We start from the raw sequence: 24,880 nt of genomic DNA on the forward strand, positions 1-24,880 counted from the left end.
ATCTTCAAGCATGGCTGCAGTGGACTTGGGCACATCGGGTATGGCTTCATCAACGATGGAGGCATGTTTGGTTCAGCGATGAATCACGTTTTATGCTTCGTAGGCAGGATGGAATGACCCGTGTTTACTGTCGCCGAGGTGAACGTTTTGCAGCAAACTGTGTGCAGGATGTTGACAGATTTGGTGGTGGCAGCACCATGATGTGGGCTGCCATCGCCTACAATGCCAGAACAGACCTTTTGCACATTCGAGGGAATCTTACGGCTCAACGATACGTCGATGAGATTCTTAGGCCCCATGTGCAACTCATCATAGTGAACGTCAATGACGTTTTTCAAAATGACAACGCCTGTCCTCACACAGCCCGACTCACCACTGTCTTCTTGAGACACCACAACATCAACGTTCTTCCCTGGCCTTCCAGATCACCAGATTTAAACCCCATCGAACATCTTTGGGACGAGTTGGACCGACATCTGCGACAACCTCAACCGCAGACTCTACCTTAGCTTGCAGCAGCTTTGCAGGCTGAATGGACAGCCATTTCACAGGATGTGATTCATCAACTCATCGCTTCCATGGGCAGGAGATGCCAAACAGTTATTGATGCTCACGGGGGGCATACTCATTATTGACGTTGAGTGACGTTAAACTTCACCTAGTGAACGTGGACTTTGCCTTTGCAGACTTTGGATGTTCAGCAGTGAATGTGCAAAGTTTCACACGTCATACAGAACTACCCGGAATAAACTTGTTAACAATATGTCTCAAATTTTGCCTTTTGCATTTCTTTTTTTGAAGTGCATATTTAGATTTGATCAACCATGTACTAAACCTACATTTAGTTTTGTGTGAGTTTCACTCACTCTGTATTCATTGGTTTACAAAGTTGAAGGTTAAGGTATAACTTTATAAAATAAGGAATGGTACAGTTTCATAAACACAGTTTTATTTTATTTATGTGTGTGTGTACTCTGGTGCTAGTTCTTTATCAATTATAAAATGTTAGCATTTTAAAACTTCATGAGGTGAATTATTTCACATTTTTATACTTTATTATTATGTATTGCCATATTTTACTTGACAGGTTAATGACCACACAGCACAGATAGTTGGGTTTCCTACATCAGTTAAGGGTATTCTATGGGATTTCTGGCCACTGGACAAAGTGAGTTGAGAATGCTATTAATTTAAATACAGACTTTAAATAATCACTTGGTATGTGTATGAATCAGTCATAATATTTACCTAATTGTTCTTGTTATTGTCACAAATGTTTATAGTGTTTTACTTATATCACTAAGATAAGAAGGTAAACATTTATTTTTGCCAGAACATGCATGTATGGTTTAGTTAATGTTTTCCATTGCTGTCTTCATATAAACTTATTTCAATCTATCTGTATTAATTTAAATACACACAAATATGTGTGCAAGCAAGTCTTTGCTATTCAAAAGTAATTATCTTAACTTGTAATGTGGTTATCACAAGACTGTCAACTAGAAATAGAAATCAGAATAAGCACATGTAATTAATCAGTTAATTAATTATTTTGTTGTGTTTATGAGTTGATTTTTATTATATCCAACACAGAATATTGAAAACTGTTAGATCATCAACCTTATCAGTTGCAATAACATTCTATCATTTTTAGTAACACAGAGTAATGTATAAAACATTTAGATACTATATATCAAAATCTTTATTGCATTTTCACCTTTAACTCTATTTATATAGGTCAAAGGCCATGTCATAACATTTGTTGACTCACATTCCAAATTTTTTGAACTCCTATTTTATGAATTTATGTCAATAAGTGTGGTATGAAATTATAGATTAAAATTCAAATTTTAGTATTATCAGTTAAATTCTATCAAAAGCTTGGAAAGTATAAGACTTTACAAAATAAATATAGACATTTATAGAACAAATGTACAGACTTTATGAAACATATATATACAGACATTTATAGAACAAATATACAGACTTTATGAAACATATATACATGTTTAATAAAACAGATATACAGACTTTATAAAATATATATACAGACTTTAGAAGACAAATATACAAACCTCATAAAAAAAGGATACAGACTTCATAAAACAAAGATACAAACTAACTTTATAAAACAAATATACAAACCTCATAAAACAAGGATACAGACTTCATAAAACAAAGATACAAACTAACTTTATAAAACAAAGATACAAACTAACTTTATAAAACAAGGATACAGACTTTATAAAACATAACACATGGTAATAATTAATCTGTTTCTCATTCACACACATGGTAATAATTGTTAATCCATTTCTCATCCACTCACAAGCAGATAATTGTTAATCTGTTTGTCATTCAAACACATGATAATAATTGTTAATCTGTTTCTCACTCGCACACAAGGTGATAATTGTCAATCTGTTTCTCATTCACTCACAAGCAGATAATTGTTAATCCATTTCTCATACACTCAAAAGCAGATAATTGTTAATCTGTTTCTCATCCACTCACAAGCTGATAATTGTTAATCCATTTCTCGTACACTCACAAGCTGATAATTGTTAATCTGTTTGTCATTCACACACATGATAATAATTGTTAATCTGTTTCTTATTCACACACAAGGTGATAATTGTTAATCTGTTTCTTATCCACACACAAGGTGATAATTGTTAATCCATTTCTCATACACTCACAAGCAAATATTTGTTAATCCATTTCTCATCCACTCACGAGCAGATAATTGTTAACCTGATTGTCATTCACACACACAAGGTGATAATTGTTAATCTGTTCCTCATTCACACATAAGGTGATAATTGTTAATCTGTTTCTCATTCACTCACAAGCAGATAATTGTTAATCTGTTTCTCATTCACTCACAAGCAGATAATTGTTAATCCATTTCTCATTTACTCACAAGCAGATAATTGTTAATCCATTTCTCATACACTCACAAGCAGATAATTGTTAATCTGTTTCTCATCCACTCACAAAGTGATAATTGTTAATCTGTTTCTCATCCACTCACAAGCTGATAATTGTTAATCCATTTCTCATCCACTCACAAGCAGATAATTGTTAATATGTTTGTCATTCACACACATGGTAATAATTGTTAATCCATTTTTCATTCACTGACAAGCTGACAATTGTTAATCCATTTTTCATTCACTGACAAGCTGACAATTGTTAATCCATTTCTCATACACACACAAGGTGATAATTGTCAATCCATTTCTCATACACTCACAAGCAGATAATTGTTAATCTGTTTCTCATACACTCACAAGCTGATAATTGTTAATCTGTTTGTCATTCAAACACATGATAATAATTGTTAATCTGTTTCTCATTCACTCACAAGCAGATAATTGTTAATCCATTTCTCATACACTCACAATTTGATAATGTTAATCCATTTCTCATTTACTCACAAGCAGATAATTGTTAATTTGTTTCTCATACACTCACAAGCTGATAATTGTTAATCCATTTCTCATACACTCACAAGCAGATAATTGTTAATCCATTTCTCATACACTCACAAGCAGATAATTGTTAATCTGTTTCTCATCCCCTCACAAGCTGATAATTGTTAATCCATTTCTCATCCACTCACAAGCAGATAATTGTTAATATGTTTGTCATTCACACACATGGTAATAATTGTTAATCCATTTTTCATACACACACAAGGTGATAATTGTTAATCTGTTTCTTATCCACACACAAGGTGATAATTGTTAATCTGTTTCTCATTCACTCACAAGCAGATAATTGTTAATCCATTTCTCATACACTCACAAGCAGATATTTGTTAATCCATTTCTCATCCACTCACAAGCAGATAATTGTTAATCTGTCTTATCCACTCACATGCAGATAATTGTTATTCTGTGTCTTATCCACTCACAAAGTGATAATTGTTAATCCGTTTCTCGTCCACTCGCAAGTTGATAATTGTTAATACATTTTTCGTCCACTCGCAAGTTGATAATTGTTAATACATTTTTGTCCACTCGCAAGTCATTTTTTAAGCTGATAATTGTTAATCCATTTTTTGTCCACTCGCAAGCTGATAATTGTTAATCCATTTTTCATCCACTCACAAGCTGATAATTGTTAATCCGTTTCTCATCCTCTCACAAGCTGGTAATTGTTAATCCATTTCTTACAACTGATGAAAGAACATAATGTTAGCTATCTTTTACAAATAGAAATGGATGTTCCAGGATTAAAAACTTAAAATTTGAAGTAATCGTTAATCAATATTGGGTTTTATTATTTTTACAAGTTTATGGGGCCCTTCGTACTGGCTTTAATGGGTCTGATTCAGACTTTAAAGCAATATTTAGATCAGTGTTCAACCTTTTAAAAGATTCTCTAGCCAGAGTAGAAGACTGTGATGGGTAGAGAATGCATGTGTTGCACAAAGGACAATTGAAATTGTTCCAAATTTCCAATCAGCCAGCAAAACCATTTAAGCCAGATCAAACTCTTATACAATACCAAAACATCAAGTATTTAATACTGTGAAATTCGTAACATAGGATATCCTTTCTATACAATACGAAAACATGAAGTATTTAATACTGTGAAATCTGTAGCATAGGATATCCTGTCTATACAATATGAAAACATGAAGTATTTAATACTGTGAAATCTGCAACATGGGTTATCCTGTCTATACAATACCAAAACATGAAGTATTTAATACTGTGAAATCTGTAACATGGGTTATCCTGTCTATACAATACCAAAACATGAAGTATTTAATACTGTGAAATCTGTAACATAGGATATCTTGTCTATACAATACCAAAATATGAAGTATTTAATACTGTGAAATCTGTAACATGGATTATCCTGTCTGTGGTAAAGTTATCATTTTATGTTTCAATATCTGAAGATCTCTTTCCATTTCTGACACAATATTAGACTGACCATCCTGTTCTGCCTTTAGTCAGTTGTGATCTTGAGTCTATGACCAGAAAGCTTAGAAGGGATATAAAACATGATGTGCTATCCTAAGCTGAAACTATATTTAAATTATAGAAAAGTGTTAATAAAAATATCAAATCAGAAATCAGCTAAGCATTTCGGTATTGTTTATTGTACAATAGAAAATATGGAAGTATAGATTGCCGTAGACAAGGCAATTCCAATATTGTGTTTCCCAATGAGTGTTTGTCTGTTTTGATCTGTTTAACTGAGAAATTGTTAGTGAAGTGCATATTGAAATACTCATTGACTCGTAGTGTTGGCTGTTTCTTCATTTACAAACATGATGGTTATGGCTTGTTTCCAGTCTGATGTGCACTCTTTTCAGTTTGAAATGTTTCAAAGCAGTAATACAACTTATCTGAGTTTATAAAGCCACATTCCTGCACCTTCATGGATTTTGACTTCAAAACTGATAGGCTTAACTGCTTTTTGTACCAAAAGACAGAATGCGAGTGCTCAGAGCATGTTGTCAAACTCATTTTGATACTTTTTATTATGTTGAAATGTTAATACTTAAAAACATAGAAGATGTTCCCTTTTTCAGTCACGTTCAGTCAGCTAGAGGCATTCTGGAAGTTCCTTTGTTGAAGGAACTGCTCACGGCCACTCAGAATGATAGATAGAAATGTAACCAACATTTGAACAATAGAAGGGGACAGCTAAATTGAATGAAAAGACACTGAAAAGTAAACTTAACCTTGTGGATATTGCAAAACCAAAGGCTAAATATCAAATATCTTAAAATCCAAACTTAACGTTGTGGATATTGCAAAATCAAAGGCTAAATTTCAAATATCTTAAAATCCAAACTTAACCTTGTGGATATTGAAAAATCATAGGCTAAATTTCAAATATCTTAAAATCCAAACTTAACCTTGTGGATATTGCAAACCCAAAGGCTAAATATCAAATATCTTAAAATCCAAACTTAACCTTGTGGATATTGCAAAATCAAAGGCTAAATTTCAAATATCTTAAAATCCAAACTTAACCTTGTGGATATTGCAAAACCAAAGGCTAAATATCAAATATTTTTAAATCCAAACTTAACCTTGTGGATATTGCAAAATCAAAGGCTAAATTTCAAATATCTTAAAATCCAAACTTAACCTTGTGGATATTGCAAAACCAAAGGCTAAATATCAAATATCTTAAAATCCAAACTTAACCTTGTGGATATTGCAAAATCAAAGGCTAAATTTCAAATATCTTAAAATCCAAACTTAACCTTGTGGATATTGCAAAACCAAAGGCTAAATATCAAATATCTTAAAATCCAAACTTAACCTTGTGGATATTGCAAAATCAAAGGCTAAATTTCAAATATCTTAAAATCCAAACTTAACCTTGTGGATATTACAAAACCAAAGATTTAATATCAAATATCTTAATATCCAAACTTAACCTTGTGGATATTGCAAAACCAAAGGCTAAATATCAAATATCTTAAAATCCAAACTTAACCTTGTGGATATTACAAAATCAAAGGCTAAATTTCAAATATCTTAAAATCCAAACTTAACCTTGTGGATATTACAAAACCAAAGGTTAAATATCAAATATCTTAAAATCCAAACTTAACCTTATGGATATTGCAAAATCAAAGGCTAAATTTCAAATATCTTAAAATCCAAACTTAACCTTGTGGATATTACAAAACCAAAGGTTAAATATCAAATATCTTAAAATCCAAACTTAACCTTGTGGATATTGCAAAACCAAAGGCTAAATATCAAATATCTTAAAATCCAAACTGAACCTTGTGGATATTGCAAAACCAAAGGCTAAATTTCAAATACCTTAAAAAGTTAATAGTGTCTATAATTGAGTCTGCTGATTTTCGTGCTGGCAATGTTGAAAAACAAGGTAATATAGTTCATTTGACAAAATCAAATAGTTTCTGGAAATCAGCAAATGTGTTTAGAATTAAACATTTGCATGTTTATAATTTTACCTAACATGTACAAAATAAACATTTGATGTTGATTATATGACTTATTTCATGTTATATTTTGAAAATCAGTTTTGAGAACTATGAAAAGGTTTGAAAATCTGAATCACCAAAGTTTTATTAACCCTGTTTAAGTAATAAAATTTGGAAATCTGAATCACCAAAGTTGTATGAACCCTGTTTAAGTAATAAAATTTGGAAATGAATCACCAAAGTTGTATGAAGCCTGTTTAAGTAATAAAATTTGGAAATGAATCACCAAAGTTGTATGAAGCCTGTTTAAGTAATAAAATTTGGAAATCTGAATCACCAAAGTTGTATGAAGCCTGTTTAAGTAATAAAATTTGGAAATGAATCACCAAAGTTGTATGAAGCCTGTTTAAGTAATAAAATTTGGAAATGAATCACCAAAGTTGTATGAACCCTGTTTAAGTATTAAAATTTGGAAATGAGTCACCAAAGTTGTGTGAACCCTGTTTGAGTAATAAAATTGTTCATAAAAAATTTGGAAATGAATCACCAAAGTTGTATGAAGCCTGTTTAAGTAATAAAATTTGGAAATCAATCACCAAACTTATATCATGTATGTTCTGTTTTTCCTGGTGCCATATTTAGTTCTTTTTGAGGATATTATAAAGAAAGGGTGAGATTTTGTTGTCTTTATAATTTTTGTTGTGTAACCTTTTTGTTTTGTGAACATTATTTATGATTTTTCTTTCAGGGATGTTTTGTGGCTTATGATGACAACCAGATTTTTACTTTTGTTTATGCAAGAGAAACAATAGAAGGTAAGTTATGTATGATAAAGAGCAACTTTTCTTAATTCATTTTATTTTATTTTGTGACCTTTGACACTGCTGAAAGTCAATTTAATCCAAATGTCTTTCTAACATCTTGTTCAATAAAGCAGTTTGAAGTTGGGTGTGATTCTGTCATGAGAAACAGTTGGAAGTTGGGTGTAATTCTGTCATGAGAAACAGTTGGAAGTTGGGTGTAATTCTGTCATGAGAAACAGTTTGAAGTTGGATGTAATTCTGTCATGAGAAACAGTTGGAAGTTGGGTGTAATTCTTTCATGAGAAACAGTTGGAAGTTGGGTGTAATTCTGTCATGAGAAACAGTTTGACTGTTGGGTATAATTCTGTCATGAGAAACAGTTTGACTATTGGGTGTAATTCTGTCATGAGAAACAGTTTGACTGTTGGGTGTAATTCTGTCATGAGAAACAGTTTGACTGTTGGGTGTAATTCTGTCATGAGAAACAGTTGTACTATTGGGTGTAATTCTGTCATGAGAAACAGTTGTACTGTTGGGTGTAATTCTGTCATGAGAAACAGTTTGACTGTTAGGTGTAACTCTGTCATGAGAAACAGTTTGTTGAGTGTAACTCTGTCATGAGAAACAGTTGTACTGTTGGGTGTAATTCTGACATGAGAAACAGTTGTACTGTTGGGTGTAATTCTGTCATGAGAAACAGTTGTACTGTTGGGTGTAATTCTGTCATGAGAAACAGTTGTACTGTTGGGTGTAATTCTGTCATGAGAAACAGTTGTACTGTTGGGTGTAATTCTGTCATGAGAAACAGTTGTACTGTTGGGTGTAATTCTGTCATGAGAAACAGTTGTACTGTTGGGTGTAATTCTGTCATGAGAAACAGTTGTACTGTTGGGTGTAATTCTGTCATGAGAAACAGTTGTACTGTTGGGTGTAATTCTGTCATGAGAAACAGTTGTACTGTTGGGTGTAATTCTGTCATGAGAAACAGTTGTACTGTTGGGTGTAATTCTGTCATGAGAAACAGTTTGACTGTTGGGTGTAACTCTGTCATGAGAAACAGTTTTACTGTTGGGTGTAATTCTGTCATGGGAAACAGTTTGACTGTTGGGTGTAATTTTGTCATAAGAAACAGTTTGACTGTTGAGGACATGAAAGAGTGAAAACATTTTTATCTAGAAACTTGTGTTCTGTAAAATGTGGGTTTAACATGTTATATCACATGGCATTGTGCTTTACTATTTATTTTAGATTTGATTTCACTAAAGAATGTTGCAATATGTTATAATCACTATAACCTTTGCATCAGTGCCTTGTAATTTCTTTTTGAAGCACTGTATGTTAACAGATTTAATTATGTATTAATAAATTGTGCATTTACACATGCAGGTCCTCAGGTGGAACTTGTAGGGAAAACTAAACTACCTCCAGGTCAGTTCCCCCTTCTTCTCTACAATGGTGAAGTGACATGTCAAACACAGAGTGGTAAGATTACGTCATTCAGATTAGCTACCCATCAACTGGATGAAAAGATCAAAGACTATACGTCAGTAGAGGTAATAACATCTGTTTTTGTTTAGTTACTTGAGGAGTTACGTCATAGAAGTCATAATATTCATCCTGATGTTTTAACACCTTTATTACTGCTAGAGTGCCTCAACTTTAGCAACAGTTCACAACAATTACGTGGTATTTGGACAGTAATCTTCTGTCAATGGCTCTTTTATGATGAAAAGATTGACAATGAATTATCTCTTTTCTCAGCTTCCTCAGACTACCAATATGTTCTGGTTTTAGACATTAGATAGCTCAGTTTCAGGAACCGACTTGCAGGCCGATTTTTTGTAATTACCATCATACTCACATCATCTGTAACAAAAAGTTTTAAAATTTCTATTTGAATGACAAGTCTACAACTATGGAAGGCTACATGGTAAAGAAACATCAGTTGGACTAACACATGTATCATGAACAGTCTGCTATTAATCAACTGATGCTGGTATTCTAGTGTCAGTGTCTGGATCAACAATGAGTTTGAATATTTACATATCAGACTTCTTTCACTATCAGATTCAGACTCACTTAGCTCACTACACATTGTTCTCCTCATGATCAGATTCCAGTAAAATACTCTCATATTGTAATGTCTGCTCAACCTTGCCATTTTGTATATATAATGGTAATCAAAACAACCCACTGTAGATACCTCAGATCAGTCAACTTCAAACTGTGTACAGCTCTAAGGAACTGTTTATGTATATGCCCACATGTAGTTGTGGCCCTTTTGTTGTTTAATATGTTAGAGTCTCTAGCACTCGCTAGCAGAAATGAGTGAGTTAAATGATTGTGGTGGACATGTTACATGAAAATTAATGTGATTTGAGTAACAAGGATTATAAAAATGATAAGTTCTGTGAGGGTCACATTCTTCTAACCTGATGTGAGAAATCAATTTTGTTTAGTAAATGATGGTTTTTATGCTACTGATGCATGTTTTCTTAGGCCTTAGACTTTCACAGGATTCTTAAGTAACATTTGTTTGTGTCTGCTTTGTTTTAAATTAGCTTAGAGCAATGAGGCCAGTTTTTAGTATATTCTGAGGGTAATGTATCTCTGAAATTTAACCATAGATGATGGAAATCTTCAGTAGTAATAAGAAACTAACTGATATTATGTTAAAACATTATGTACCAGAAGTAATTAATCTATGTTAAGCCTTTCTCTTGAAAGATGTAACTATAAGATCATTTTAAATATGGTAATGTATTCACTGTATTTATTTAGTCAAAATATACATTCAGTTTAAATCATACTGTCATGAAACTACAAATAGTTAATGTTCTTTAAATGTCTTCTCTATTCAGATGTGTGTATTTTTTACTTCAATAGCTTAAAGAAACTTTACAAAAGACTTTAAAGCTACGGAGGTAAGCTACTTAGGTTTTATTATTTTTTATATGGTCTTTCAGTGTAAACATCCTGTGATCCTATGTTATATGAAAGTATTTGGTACACATTGTGATTTGTACTCTCCTTGAATCAGTAGAAACATTTTGTTTACTTGGTGATGAGAAACCCACTTGAAATAAAAATACATCTCAGAATGGCTGGTATGGGTATTAGCACTTTTATTGATAAGTATGTTTCGACTTTCCTAGGTCATCTTCATGTTAAGAGAGAGTTTTCAAGTGGCAGTTGGTAGACACATGTCTTAGGGGCAAGAGTATAAACACATGCATACCATATATTCCCGACATATGTGAAAAAATAACCAACATTTGGAAAAAAACAAAACACAACATACCAGTGAACACTAAATTTATTCAGACACCAGATACAAAACTGAAGTCCATACACAGAGGTGCCAACCATTACGATTTGAGCGTAATCATTATGATTTTGGTGTATACATTACGACTATTTGCTCATACATACAAATATTATGACTTGTTGCAACTCCCAAATTATTATATATTATATAGACCTACACAATAAAGTGATAAATTGTTCCCCCAGGGCTTGAAAGGGGTGAAAAGAAAATTTCTAATGAGATACAAGTAAATTTTGATAATGAATAAAAAACATAGTCCATATGGCTACTTGCAATATTCATATTTGTGTTTTAAATAATAAAAAATATTTGTATATCCAACATCTATGAATAGTTTAAGTGCGGTGCTTCATACTGGGTACGTGAGGTAATCCATAGTTACGTCATCAGTGCTTGTCAGCCAATCAGCACTCTCGAAGATGGGTATTTCTCGTTTTCTAAGCAGCATAGAAACACCAATGCCATCGTTCACAAGATGGAAAAAAGAGGCTTCATTCACCAAATTGTCTTGTTTCCGGCAAATCTAAAAGGACTAACTGTGAATCAAAAATTTAGGAAAGAGTATAGTGCAAAATATCTGGTTATTGCACCAAAAGTCAGTGACAGTCATATGTTTTGTACAGTTTGTCACTTCGATTTTTCTGTGGCACATGGCAGGATAAACGATTGTTCCAGATATACAAAATCAGCATCTCACCAACAAAAGGCTGAGTGAGGTAAAGGCAAAAACGATGCATATAACGACATTTATGAGTAAGAATTGAGAATATGAAACCATAAATGCAGAAGTGATGTTCATGCAATTCGTCACTGCTCATAATTTATCTCTAGCTGTAGCTGATCATGCAGGACATCTATTGAGAAAAATGTTCCCAGACTCTGATATAGCGAAAAAATTCAGCTGTGCTAGAACGAAAACTACAACCATTGTACAAATGTTGGGTTGTGAAGATGACAAAATTATTTCAAGCATACTTACTAACAGTGTTTACAGTTTAGCCACAGAGGGATCCACAGGCATGGATGACTCAAAACTGTATCCAGTGGTTGTACGATATCTTAACCCTTTGCTTGGAAAAATTGTTTGTTCTCTTTTGACAATGGTGGAATGGAAAGAAGCTTCAATGGGAGAGAATATTTTCAAGCTTCTGGACCACGAACTGACAAAGAGGAAAATTCCATTGGAAAACTGTCTTAGTTTTTCTTCAGACAGTGCCTCAGTTATGTCTGGTATAGGTAAAGGTGTGACGGAACACATCTCAAGACGACAGCCTAGCATTTACTTCATGGGCTGTACCTGTAACCTCATGAATATTGCTGTCCAGAAAGCTTCCAGAGAACTGCCCTGCCCAGTTTCTGATATATTGATAGATATCTACTATTTTCTAGACAAAAGTGCTAACAGAAAACAGCATTACAAAGAGGTTCAATAATTGTATGACAAAGAAACAAGAAAAATTCAACAACTTGTTAACACAAGATGGCTATCACTTGGGGTGTGCCTCAACAGAATATTGGACATGTGGAAGCCATTAAAGAAGTATTTTCACTGTGAAAAGGTAAAACTAGATTCAAAAGGATGTAAACGTGCAGCTCAGTCAGGCAGCAAGACTTTAACAGTCAATATATCCTCTCAGCCACACAGGGACACAGTTAAGACACCCTCCCAGCCATACAGGGATACAGTCAAGACATCCTCTCAGGTACACAGGGACACAGTCAAGACACCCTATCAGCCACAGAGTGACACAAGACAACAGTCTCCAAAAGCAGACAAAGAAACATTTGATATAACTCAATATATGTTTAGGCAGTCTGACCTTGAACTAAAGAAGAGACAATCAATGAAAAAAGAGAAGAAAACGAAAGCTAGCAAGGAAGTAACCAATAAAAGTTATGTGCAGAGCAAGTTAGATAAGTTAACAGTTTTCTTGGACAACAAAATGAACTTGTTATTTTGTCTTTTACTTCAGTCTGCAATTCCTCTATTTGAGCAAACCAATTTGATATTGCAAAGCGAAGAACCTTGCATACACATTATGCATAGAACTCTGATTACACAAGTTAAAAATATACTTGTCAGATACATCAAGCCAGAATATCTTGAAGGCAACATCACTGAACTTGACTACAACAATGAATCCTTACACAAATCTGATGAGACAGTTTCTATTGGAAATGCTGCCAAGGAATACATTGTTAAATATGAAAAGGACCTGGACCTGGTCAGCTTCTACACCAGTGTCAATAAATACTATATTGCAGCTACAAATTACATGATGAAACATTTCCCTCTAAATGATGGACTTCTGATTTCTCTTCTCTACAGTTCTTCACAGACAGGTATCATGTCCTTGTCAATACACGTGAGCACGACACTATTGACAAGTTGGAAGGGCAATATCTGAACTACCAAATTGATACTTTCTCAGAAACTGTCCTTTGGTTGAATGTTGACAAGTTTTGGGTTCAGCTGTCTACAGTTAAGGATGGAAATGGTAACCAGAAGTATGACTTTCTGTGTAGGGTTATGCTTGGAATTCTTACAATCTTCCATTCTAATGCTGACAGTGAAAGGATATTTAGTTTAGTCACTAAAAACAAAAGCAAGTTCAGACCAAACTTGAGCATCTCAGTTTTGAGCAGTATTATAACACACAAGATGTGTATGCAGTCAAATGGACAATGTTGTTGTAACTCCCAACCATCCAGAGACATTCTCATGAAAGCAAAGGCTGCAACAGCTGCAAAACTATTACAATAGGTGTTATAAACATGATATAAACTAGTCCTTACACAAAGGCTTTTTCTGCTTACCGTTTGTGCATGTTCATTGTTGTTTTACCAGTATGTTTATTACTCTGAACTAAATAAAAGACATAATTTCAAAATAATTTTTTTACATTTATTTATTAAATACACAAAGCACAGTCATAAATGAGCAATCTATAGCAGTAATAAATAATAATAATAATAAACAGCTCAGAGACATTGGTCAGGCCTAGTAGCTGCAAATGATAAAGGGCTCTGTCTGCAATCATTACGCTCAGTCATTTGAAATAGTTGGCACCTCTCCATACTATGTAAAAACTACACTGACAAACACAACACGAACATAATTTATAAAATACAATGCAACAACTGCCACGACTTTTATATTAGAGGAACAAGCAGAAAAATGGAAACTAGATTCAAAGAACACAGTAAACACCTTCACACAGTTTTGAACACTGCAGATCAAATAAACACAACAAAACCATAGAAATCACCCAAATATTAAGTATGGAAACAAATATAAACAAATGCAAAATCAAAGAAGCCCTACTTATATAACAACTAAAATCAAAATTAAACCAATATAAAGGAACACCTTTATACCTATACTAATTAATAACCTAACGCCACCTACAATCACGTATCTCTTTATACTCCTACCTCTAAGACACATGTCCATCAACAGTCATATTCAAATTCTTTCTTAACCTGAAGATAACCTAGGAAGGTCAAAATGTTGTTCTTTCCTTATCAGTAAAAGTGTTAATATCCATACCAGTCGTTCTGATATATACACACACACAGAAACATCCTATGTTGTGTGAAAGTATTAGGCACACATGTGGTTTATGCTAATCTTGATACAGTAGAAACATCCTGTGTTGTGTGAAAGTATTAGGTACACATGTGGTTTATGCTAATCTTGATACAGTAGAAACATCCTGTGTTGTGTGAAAGTATTAGGTACACATGTGGTTTATGCTATTCTTGATACAGTAGAAACATCCTGTGTTGTGTGAAAGTATTAGGTGCACATGTGGTTTATGCTATATTTGGTACAGTAGAAACATCCTGTGTTGTGTGAAAGTATTAGGTACACATGTGGTTTATGCTATTCTTGATACAGTAGAAACATCCTGTGTTGTGTGAAAGTATTAGGTACACATGTGGTTTATGCTATTCTTGATACAGTAGAAACATTCTGTGTTGTGTGAAAGTATTAGGTACACATGTGGTTTATGCTATATTTGGTACAGTAGAAACATCCTGTGTTGTGTGAAGGTATTAGATACACATGTGGTTTATGATATTCTTGATACAGTAGAAACATCCTGTGTTGTGTGAAAGTATTAGGTACACATGTGGTTTATGCTATATTTGATACAGTAGAAACATCCTGTGTTGTGTGAAAGTATTAGGTACACATGTGGTTTATGCTATATTTGGTACAGTAGAAACATCCTGTGTTGTGTGAAAGTATTAGGTACACATGTGGTTTATGCTATTCTTGATACAGTAGAAACATCCTGTGTTGTGTGAAAATATTAGGTACACATGTGGTTTATGCTATATTTGGTACAGTAGAAACATCCTGTGTTGTGTGAAAGTATTAGGTACACATGTGGTTTATGCTATTCTTGATACAGTAGAAACATCCTGTGTTGTGTGAAAGTATTAGGTACACATGTGGTTTATGCTATATTTGATACAGTAGAAACATCCTGTGTTGTGTGAAAGTATTAGGTACACATGTGGTTTATGCTATTCTTGATACAGTAGAAACATCCTGTGTTGTGTGAAAGTATTAGGTGCACATCGTGGCTTATGCTATATTTGATACAGTAGAAACATCATGTGTTGTGTGAAAGTATTAGGTGCACATTGTGGTTTATGCTATATTTGATACAGTAGAAACATCCTGTGTTGTGTGAAAGTATTAGGTGCACATCGTGGTTTATGCAATTCTTGATACAGTAGAAACATCCTGTGTTGTGTGAAAGTATTAGGTGCACATCGTGGTTTATGCTATTCTTGATACAGTAGAAACATCCTGTGCTGTGTGAAAGTATTAGGTGCACATCGTGGTTTATGCTATTCTTGATACAGTAGAAACATCCTGTGTTGTGTGAAAGTATTAGGTACACATGTGGTTTATGCTAATCTTGATACAGTAGAAACATCCTGTGTTGTGTGAAAGTATTAGGTACACATGTGGTTTATGCTATTCTTGATACAGTAGAAACATCCTGTGTTGTGTGAAAGTATTAGGTACACATGTGGTTTATGCTATTCTTGATACAGTAGAAACATCCTGTGTTGTGTGAAAGTATTAGGTACACATGTGGTTTATGCTATTCTTGATACAGTAGAAACATCCTGTGTTGTGTGAAAGTATTAGGTACACATGTGGTTTATGCTATTCTTGATACAGTAGAAACATCCTGTGTTGTGTGAAAATATTAGGTACACATGTGGTTTATGCTATATTTGATACAGTAGAAACATCCTGTGTTGTGTGAAAGTATTAGGTACACATGTGGTTTATGCTATTCTTGATACAGTAGAAACATCCTGTGTTGTGTGAAAGTATTAGGTACACATGTGGTTTATGCTATTCTTGATACAGTAGAAACATCCTGTGTTGTGTGAAAGTATTAGGTACACATGTGGTTTATGCTATTCTTGATACAGTAGATACATCCTGTGTTGTGTGAAGTATTAGGTACACATGTGGTTTATGCTATTCTTGATACAGTAGAAACATCCTGTGTTGTGTGAAAGTGTTAGGTACACATGTGGTTTATGCTATATTTGATACAGTAGAAACATCCTGTGTTGTGTGAAAGTATTAGGTACACATGTGGTTTATGCTATTCTTGATACAGTAGAAACATCCTGTGTTGTGTGAAAGTATTAGGTGCACATCGTGGTTTATGCTATATTTGATACAGTAGAAACATCCTGTGTTGTGTGAAAGTATTAGGTGCACATCGTGGTTTATGCTATATTTGATACAGTAGAAACATCCTGTGTTGTGTGAAAGTATTAGGTGCACATCGTGGTTTATGCTATTCTTGATACAGTAGAAACATCCTGTGCTGTGTGAAAGTATTAGGTGCACATCGTGGTTTATGCTATTCTTGATACAGTAGAAACATCCTGTGTTGTGTGAAAGTATTAGGTGCACATCGTGGTTTATGCTATTCTTGATACAGTAGAAACATCCTGTGTTGTGTGAAAGTATTAGGTACACATTGTAGTTTATACTATTCTTGATACAATAGAAACATCCTGTGTTGTGTGAAAGTATTAGGTACACATTGTGGTTTATGCTATTCTTGATACAGTAGAAACATCCTGTGTTGTGTGAAAGTATTAGGTGCACCTTGTGAAATATATACTCTTCTTTATTCAGTTAATGTCAAACTTTTTTTTAAGGTATCAGAGTTTTGGGAGTCAAATGTTTACTGTTAAGCTCATGTAAGCAACTCAACCTTTAAAATTAAATTGTTACCAACAAAAGTTTTTTATAACACAAAAGTCAGGGATTCTATTCCTTATGAAGGACATAACAGATAACCTTTGTACAAAAAAACCCACACACTATCAAAAATGCTTATATTAGATAACATTGCATGTAGTCAGAGCACAAAAACATTTAACAAATATAAGAATCAGAACAAAGCTGCTTCTGAACTAGTTGTAGATTAATAATGTGTAGTTACTGCAATGTTCTTGTAAATCATAAAACGTTCCCAGAACTGATAAAAAGGGATTTTATCTCTTCAGTTTAGTTGGAAAAACTCTTTGAACGGTACGTGCATTTATGTTTAGAGTTAACAGAATTTATATTTGTTTTTCCAGTTTTCATTAAAGTTCAAATTATCTTAATGCTGTTGTCTTTTTGTTTATTTTTCTGAATTGTTATTTGATATGAAAAACATTATAGAGTTGTACACAAAAAGTGAGTGAAAACCACAGTAGAGAAATTTATATGCTGAATCTTATTTGTAAATTGTATCATAACAGAAGTGAATAAGGTTTAAATACATAGCATGGTTCTTAACTTTTTTGATGTGTATTTCTTTAAGATTCAGAGAATCCTGGGGAATTTGTCAAATAGTTAATAAAAAAGAAGACTGGCTCTCTCTGGCCAACTCTGCTCTGTATAACTTGGAGCTTGAACTCGGTACGTTTTCTCCTATCTCAATGAAATTTATCTATATATTAATATTTCATGTACGAAGGTAAGTAGGTTTGTTCTTTTAGAAATCAAAAATTCCAAATACTATTTTAAATTATAATAATAAAGGTTGACAATTTAAAGATAAATGAATATGAAACCAGTCACTGTTTGTGTTTTACAGTAGTTGTAATGTGTTATCTGTCTTTATAAGGTGTGTTGGGAATGTTTGCATTTCATTGATTGAAACAGTAAAATATGAACACATCAAATTCCATGAATCTTTAATAAATACACTATTACTTCCTCCTTAGCTATGAGAGTATATCGTCACATCGGGGACGTTGGCATGGTGTGGTCCTTACAGAGTGTAAAAGTAAGTCTAGATTTGTGTACTTTTCCATATATAGTACTCAACAAAACATTTTCAGGTTAAACGTTTCCTTGGGTTGCTGAAGTTCTTCTCAATTCTCTATTTAAAAGAATTGTAAAACATTTTATTACTGTGTACAGTGTATAAACTTGTGAAATGTGAGTTCACATGTACATGAAAACACTCATTGTCAGTACTATGAATAGTTGAAATGTGTTTTCAAACGTTATTGTACCTTCTTACTGAAAAAGTATAAAACCACAAAAGAATATTCTGATCTCATGTGTGTTTTTGTTGTACAACATCACGTCTGTTCTCTCAAAAAAAATGGACTGTTCTCTTCTACTGCCAAAAATTGATAATAATTTCAATAAAATATTAGTGAGGACATGTTTCAAATAATGTGCAGCATTTTTATGAGTCATCTTTACAACTAAATTTTAAATAATGTCAACCATTAGGTGCAAAGATGACTCATAAAAATGCTACATATTAAGAAATTATTGACATTACTTAACTACTTGTCATCTTTACACTTAAAGGTTTACATTACTTAACTACTTGTCATCTTTACACTTAAAGGTTGACATTACTTAACTACTTGTCATCTTTACACTTAATGGTTTACATTACTTAACTACTTGTCATCTTTACACTTAAAGGTTGACATTACTTAACTACTTGTCATCTTTACACTTAAAGGTTGACATTACTTAACTACTTGTCATCTTTACACTTAAAGGTTGACATTACTTAACTACTTGTCATCTTTACACTTAAAGGTTGACATTACTTAACTACTTGTCATCTTTACACTTAAAGGTTGACATTACTTAACTACTTGTCATCTTACACTTAAAGGTTGTCATTACTTAACTACTTGTCATCTTACACCTAAAGGTTGACATTACTTAACTACTTGTCATCTTTACACTTAATGGTTGACATTACTTAACTACTGGTCATCTTTACACTTAAAGGTTGACATTACTTAACTACTTGTCATCTTTACACTTAAAGGTTGACATTACTTAACTACTTGTCATCTTTACACTTAAAGGTTGACATTACTTAACTACTTGTCATCTTTACACTTAATGGTTGACATTACTTAACTACTGGTCATCTTTACACTTAAAGGTTGACATTACTTAACTACTTGTCATCTTTACACTTAAAGGTTGACATCACTTAACTACTTGTCATCTTACACTTAAAGGTTGTCATTACTTAACTACTTGTCATCTTACACCTAAAGGTTGACATTACTTAACTACTTGTCATCTTTACACTTAATGGTTGACATTACTTAACTACTGGTCATCTTTACACTTAAAGGTTGACATTACTTAACTACTTGTCATCTTTACACTTAAAGGTTGACATTACTTAACTACTTGTCATCTTTACACTTAAAGGTTGACATTACTTAACTACTGGTCATCTTTACACTTAAAGGTTGACATTACTTAACTACTTGTCATCTTTACACTTAAAGGTTGACATTACTTAACTACTTGTCATCTTTACACTTAAAGGTTGACATTACTTAACTACTTGTCATCTTTACACTTAATGGTTGACATTACTTAACTACTGGTCATCTTTACACTTAAAGGTTGACATTACTTAACTACTTGTCATCTTTACACTTAAAGGTTGACATCACTTAACTGTTTGTCATCTTTACACTTAATGGTTGACATTACTTAACTACTTGTCATCTTTACACTTAATGGTTGACATTACTTAACTACTTGTCATCTTTACACTTGTAACATATCTTAAAGTGTTTAAATGTTATTTTATAATTAATTTTTTTTAAAGGATTCTGAAGGTAAAACTTTAAAATGGGACACTTTCTTGTATAGATATAGATATTTAGACACTGATACATAGGTATAGATATAGATATATAGACACAGATATATAGATATAGATATATAAATATAGATATAGATATTTAGACACAGATATATAGATATTTAGACACAGATATATAGATATTTAGACACAGATATATAGATATTTAGACACAGATATGTAGATATTTAGACACAGATATGTAGATATTCATATTTAGACACAGATATGTAGATATTCATAAATAGATATAGATATATAGGTATGCAGATATAGATATTTAGACATAGATATATATACTGATATATAGACTTAGGTATATAGATATGGATATTTAGAGATAGATATATATTTAGACATAGATATATAGATATTTAGACAGATATATGTAGATATTCATACTTATACACAGGTATGTAGATATTCATACTTAGACACAGGTATGTAGATATTCATATATAGACAGAGATATATAGGTATGCAGATATAGATATTTAGACATAGATATATATATTGATATATAGACTTAGGTATATAGATATGGATATTTAGAGATAGATATATATTTAGAGATAGATATATATATATGATATATAGACTTAGGTATATAGATATGGATATTTAGAGATAGATATATATTTAGACATAGATATATAGATATTTAGACAGATATATCGGTATAGATATTTAGACACAGATATATAGGTATAGATATTTAGACACAGATATATAGACATAGATATTTAGACACAGATATATAGACATAGATATTTAGATACAGGTATATAGATATAGATATTTAGACACAGGTATATAATATAGATATTTAGACACAGGTATATAATATAGATATTTAGACACAGGTATATAGACATAGATATTTAGATAGAGATATATTGATATAGATATTTAGACACAGGTATATAGATATAGATATATAGACAGATATATAGATATAGATATATAGACAGATATATAGATATAGATATTTAGACACAGATACATAGATATAGATATTTAGATGTTTAAGTACAATTTCTCATACTCTCTTGTGTTTTTCTTTTCTTAAGGACATTGAAGATCGAAACTTGATAGGAGGACATCTTGCTATGTTTAAGGGAGATTTTAACCTAGCTCAGGACTTGTATTTACAATCAACCAAACCTGCCACTGCTCTTGAAATGAGACGTGACCTTCTTCATTGGGACCAAGCTTTGCATCTTGCTAGAAAGTTAGCACCTGAACAGATTCCATTCATTTCCAGAGAATATGCCCAACAACTAGAGTTCACGTAGGACAGGAATTTTTTATTTTCTTATATGAAATTATGAAAAAATCAGTTATTTTTAAACAAAGATATTAACTCTGTAGGTGTTAAGCACCATGTATCACACATGATCACAAACAAGATACAGACTAAATTGTACCTAATATTCAAATACTTTCTAAAGGTCAGACAAAAGTCTCTTACATCATAATTATATGAGTCTTCTGGTGTAGTTGCATCTATATAAAAGCACATGAACAGACTTGATTATTGTTTTTGTAAGGAGACAAAGGTAAAAACAATGTAAATTTACCAGGTCAGAACTCTGTAAATAGGTAAACTGTGTATTCTAAGAAATGTTTAGAAACAAAATCATACTTTTAACGTAACACTTGAATTTTGAAATGATGTCTTTTAATGTGTGACAATGATGATAGGACCAAAATTCAACATAAGATTTTATATTTTGACAAGAAAAACTTTGAAGTGTATCTGAAGCTAGAGGCCTCCGGCTGAGTGATTCATATATATCACCAACTAGATTTTCAATTAATTGTAAAAACCTGTACTTACTAATAATCCAGAAGAGTACAATTTTCACAATACAATTATTTTGACTGCTCAGTTAAAGGTCTACCAGTAATAATCATTGTGGTTTTTAGGATGTGTGTTTTGTGTATTTACACTAATTTGTTTCTCACAGATGCAAAATACTCATTTGGCTGAATATTAGTTTCTGAAAAACAAAAACAGAAATATGAATTTTAAATTTTCATGTGCTTCTACCCTTTGAAAGATTTTGTGAATGACTTCATAGCAATAAATCACGATCATAACCGGAAAATTCTGAAGAGAAAGTAGTTCATTTGGATATGCAAATGAATGTGGTTAGCTGCATTGTAACATTGTTTTGTTGGAGGTCCTCTGGATGTTTTGGGATGTCGATGATTGACAATTGTGGAAAAATGAAAGGCACAAAGACATTTAAAAAGTTATTAGTTAAAACAAATTATTATATTTTCTGATCAAAGTGATTCAAAAATGTAAAACAATGGAAAAAATCACAGAGAAGACAACTGTAATGTAAGTTTTGTCATTGAATGTGTACATGGTTTCACTACATACACAAATGAATCAAATTACAATGGTTGAGTTTGTTCTTACATCAGGTTAAAACTTACTTGATTGTGTTATATCGTTATGACACACAAAGTAGATATGTCTGTGTTACATGGATGTTTCACTTTCTGGAATTCAGTGAGGGATTTGTTTCTCTTGAGAAAAATCCGAGAAGCAACCGATATTCATTGGGTTTTTCACTAGCCTAAATTAAGTTAGGGGTGTGAATAATATGTTATTTATCATGCAGTGAACGAACTATGTAATTGTGATATTGTAAATTTCTTTTCACTGAAGGTAAAATTGAAAATATAGTTTGTGATATTCAGAGAATTTGTCAACATAACACATAATGAATTTAGCTTTGTTCAACTTTTTACTTAATATGCCTTCTAAATTATCTTACTAGTTTGTGTCAGTAGGTCTTTCATACCTTTCAGAAAACCTGTGGTTTAATCATTTTGAACAAACTTAATGTTTGTTTTTTGTTTATTTATGTTAATATTGTTCTTTCATGTTAACCCTCTTGCTATGGGTAAGTGAATAACAAGCCAGAGTTTTGTTCTATAAAATTATATATTGTTTTGTTTTCTATACAGAGTATTGACTGTTTTGACTTCAATCTTGTTGTGTTTAGATTAACAAACTGGGCTACATTTTTAAAGGCTTTTATGCAGTTTTTTAAAGGCTTTTATGCAGTAGTTAGAAAGCAAGATGAATTATGATAGTTACAGGACATTGTTTGAATTATGGTAGTTACAGGACATTGTTTGAATTATGATAGTTACAGGACATTGTTTGAATTATGGTAGTTACAGGACATTGTTTGAATTATGATAGTTACAGGACATTGTTTGAATTATGGTAGTTACAGGACATTGTTTGAATTATGATAGTTACAGGACATTGTTTGAATTATGGTAGTTACAGGACATTGTTTGAATTATGATAGTTACAGGACATTGTTTGAATTATGATAGTTACAGGACATTGTTTGAATTATGGTAGTTACAGGACATTGTTTGAATTATGATAGTTACAGGACATTGTTTGAATTATGATAGTTACAGGACATTGTTTGAATTATGATAGTGACAGGGCATTGTTTGAATTATGATAGTGACAGGACATTGTTTGAATTATGATAGTGACAGGACATTGTTTGAATTATGATAGGGACAGGGCATTGTTTGAATTATGATAGGGACAGGGCATTGTTTGAATTATGATAGTGACAGGACATTGTTTGAATTATGATAGTGACAGGGCATTGTTTGAATTATGATAGTGACAGGGCATTGTTTGAATTATGATAGTGACAGGGCATTGTTTGAATTATGATAGTGACAGGGCATTGTTTGAATTATGATACTGACAGGGCATTGTTTGAATTATGATAGCGACAGGACATTGTTTGAATTATGATAGTGACAGGACATTGTTTGAATTATGATAGTGACAGGGCATTGTTTGAATTATGATAGTTACAGGGCATTGTTTGAATTATGATAGTTACAGGACATTGTTTGAATTATGAGAGTGACAGGACATTGTTTGAATTATGATAGTTACAGGACATTGTTTGAATTATGATAGTTACAGGACATTGTTTGAATTATGATAGTGACAGGGCATTGTTTGAATTATGATAGTGACAGGGCATTGTTTGAATTATGATAGTGACAGGACATTGTTTGAATTATGATAGTGACAGGACATTGTTTGAATTATGATAGCGACAGGGCATTGTTTGAATTATGATAGTGACAGGACATTGTTTGAATTATGATAGTGACAGGGCATTGTTTGAATTATGATAGTGACAGGGCATTGTTTGAATTATGATACTGACAGGGCATTGTTTGAATTATGATAGCGACAGGACATTGTTTGAATTATGATAGCGACAGGACATTGTTTGAATTATGATAGCGACAGGACATTGTTTGAATTATGATAGTGACAGGACATTGTTTGAATTATGATAGTGACAGGGCATTGTTTGAATTATGATAGTGACAGGGCATTGTTTGAATTATGATAGTTACAGGACATTGTTTGAATTATGAGAGTGACAGGACATTGTTTGAATTATGATAGTTACAGGACATTGTTTGAATAATGATAGTTACAGGACAGTGTTTGAATTATGATAGTTACAGGACAGTGTTTGAATTATGATAGTGACAGGGCATTGTTTGAATTATGATAGTTACAGGACAGTGTTTAAATTAT

At 32.4% G+C, this 24,880-nt stretch overlaps 1 protein-coding gene across 2 annotated transcripts in view; it reads left to right on the top strand.

The window, feature by feature from the left end:
- The window catches only part of LOC143251850 (WD repeat-containing protein 19-like), a 122,385-nt gene that overhangs the window by 51,367 nt on the left and 46,138 nt on the right, over positions 1-24,880 (top strand). For both annotated transcript variants that reach the window (XM_076503125.1, XM_076503126.1), the window contains 7 exons: positions 1,088-1,168; positions 7,683-7,749; positions 9,124-9,290; positions 10,624-10,661; positions 17,932-18,029; positions 18,338-18,399; positions 21,330-21,550. In XM_076503125.1, coding sequence (XP_076359240.1) covers positions 1,088-1,168; positions 7,683-7,749; positions 9,124-9,290; positions 10,624-10,661; positions 17,932-18,029; positions 18,338-18,399; positions 21,330-21,550 — 734 coding nt within the window. The remainder of the gene's footprint in view (positions 1-1,087; positions 1,169-7,682; positions 7,750-9,123; positions 9,291-10,623; positions 10,662-17,931; positions 18,030-18,337; positions 18,400-21,329; positions 21,551-24,880) is intronic.

Source organism: Tachypleus tridentatus, chromosome 6 (genome assembly GCF_004210375.1).
Source record: "Tachypleus tridentatus isolate NWPU-2018 chromosome 6, ASM421037v1, whole genome shotgun sequence".
NCBI lineage: Eukaryota > Metazoa > Arthropoda > Merostomata > Xiphosura > Limulidae > Tachypleus > Tachypleus tridentatus.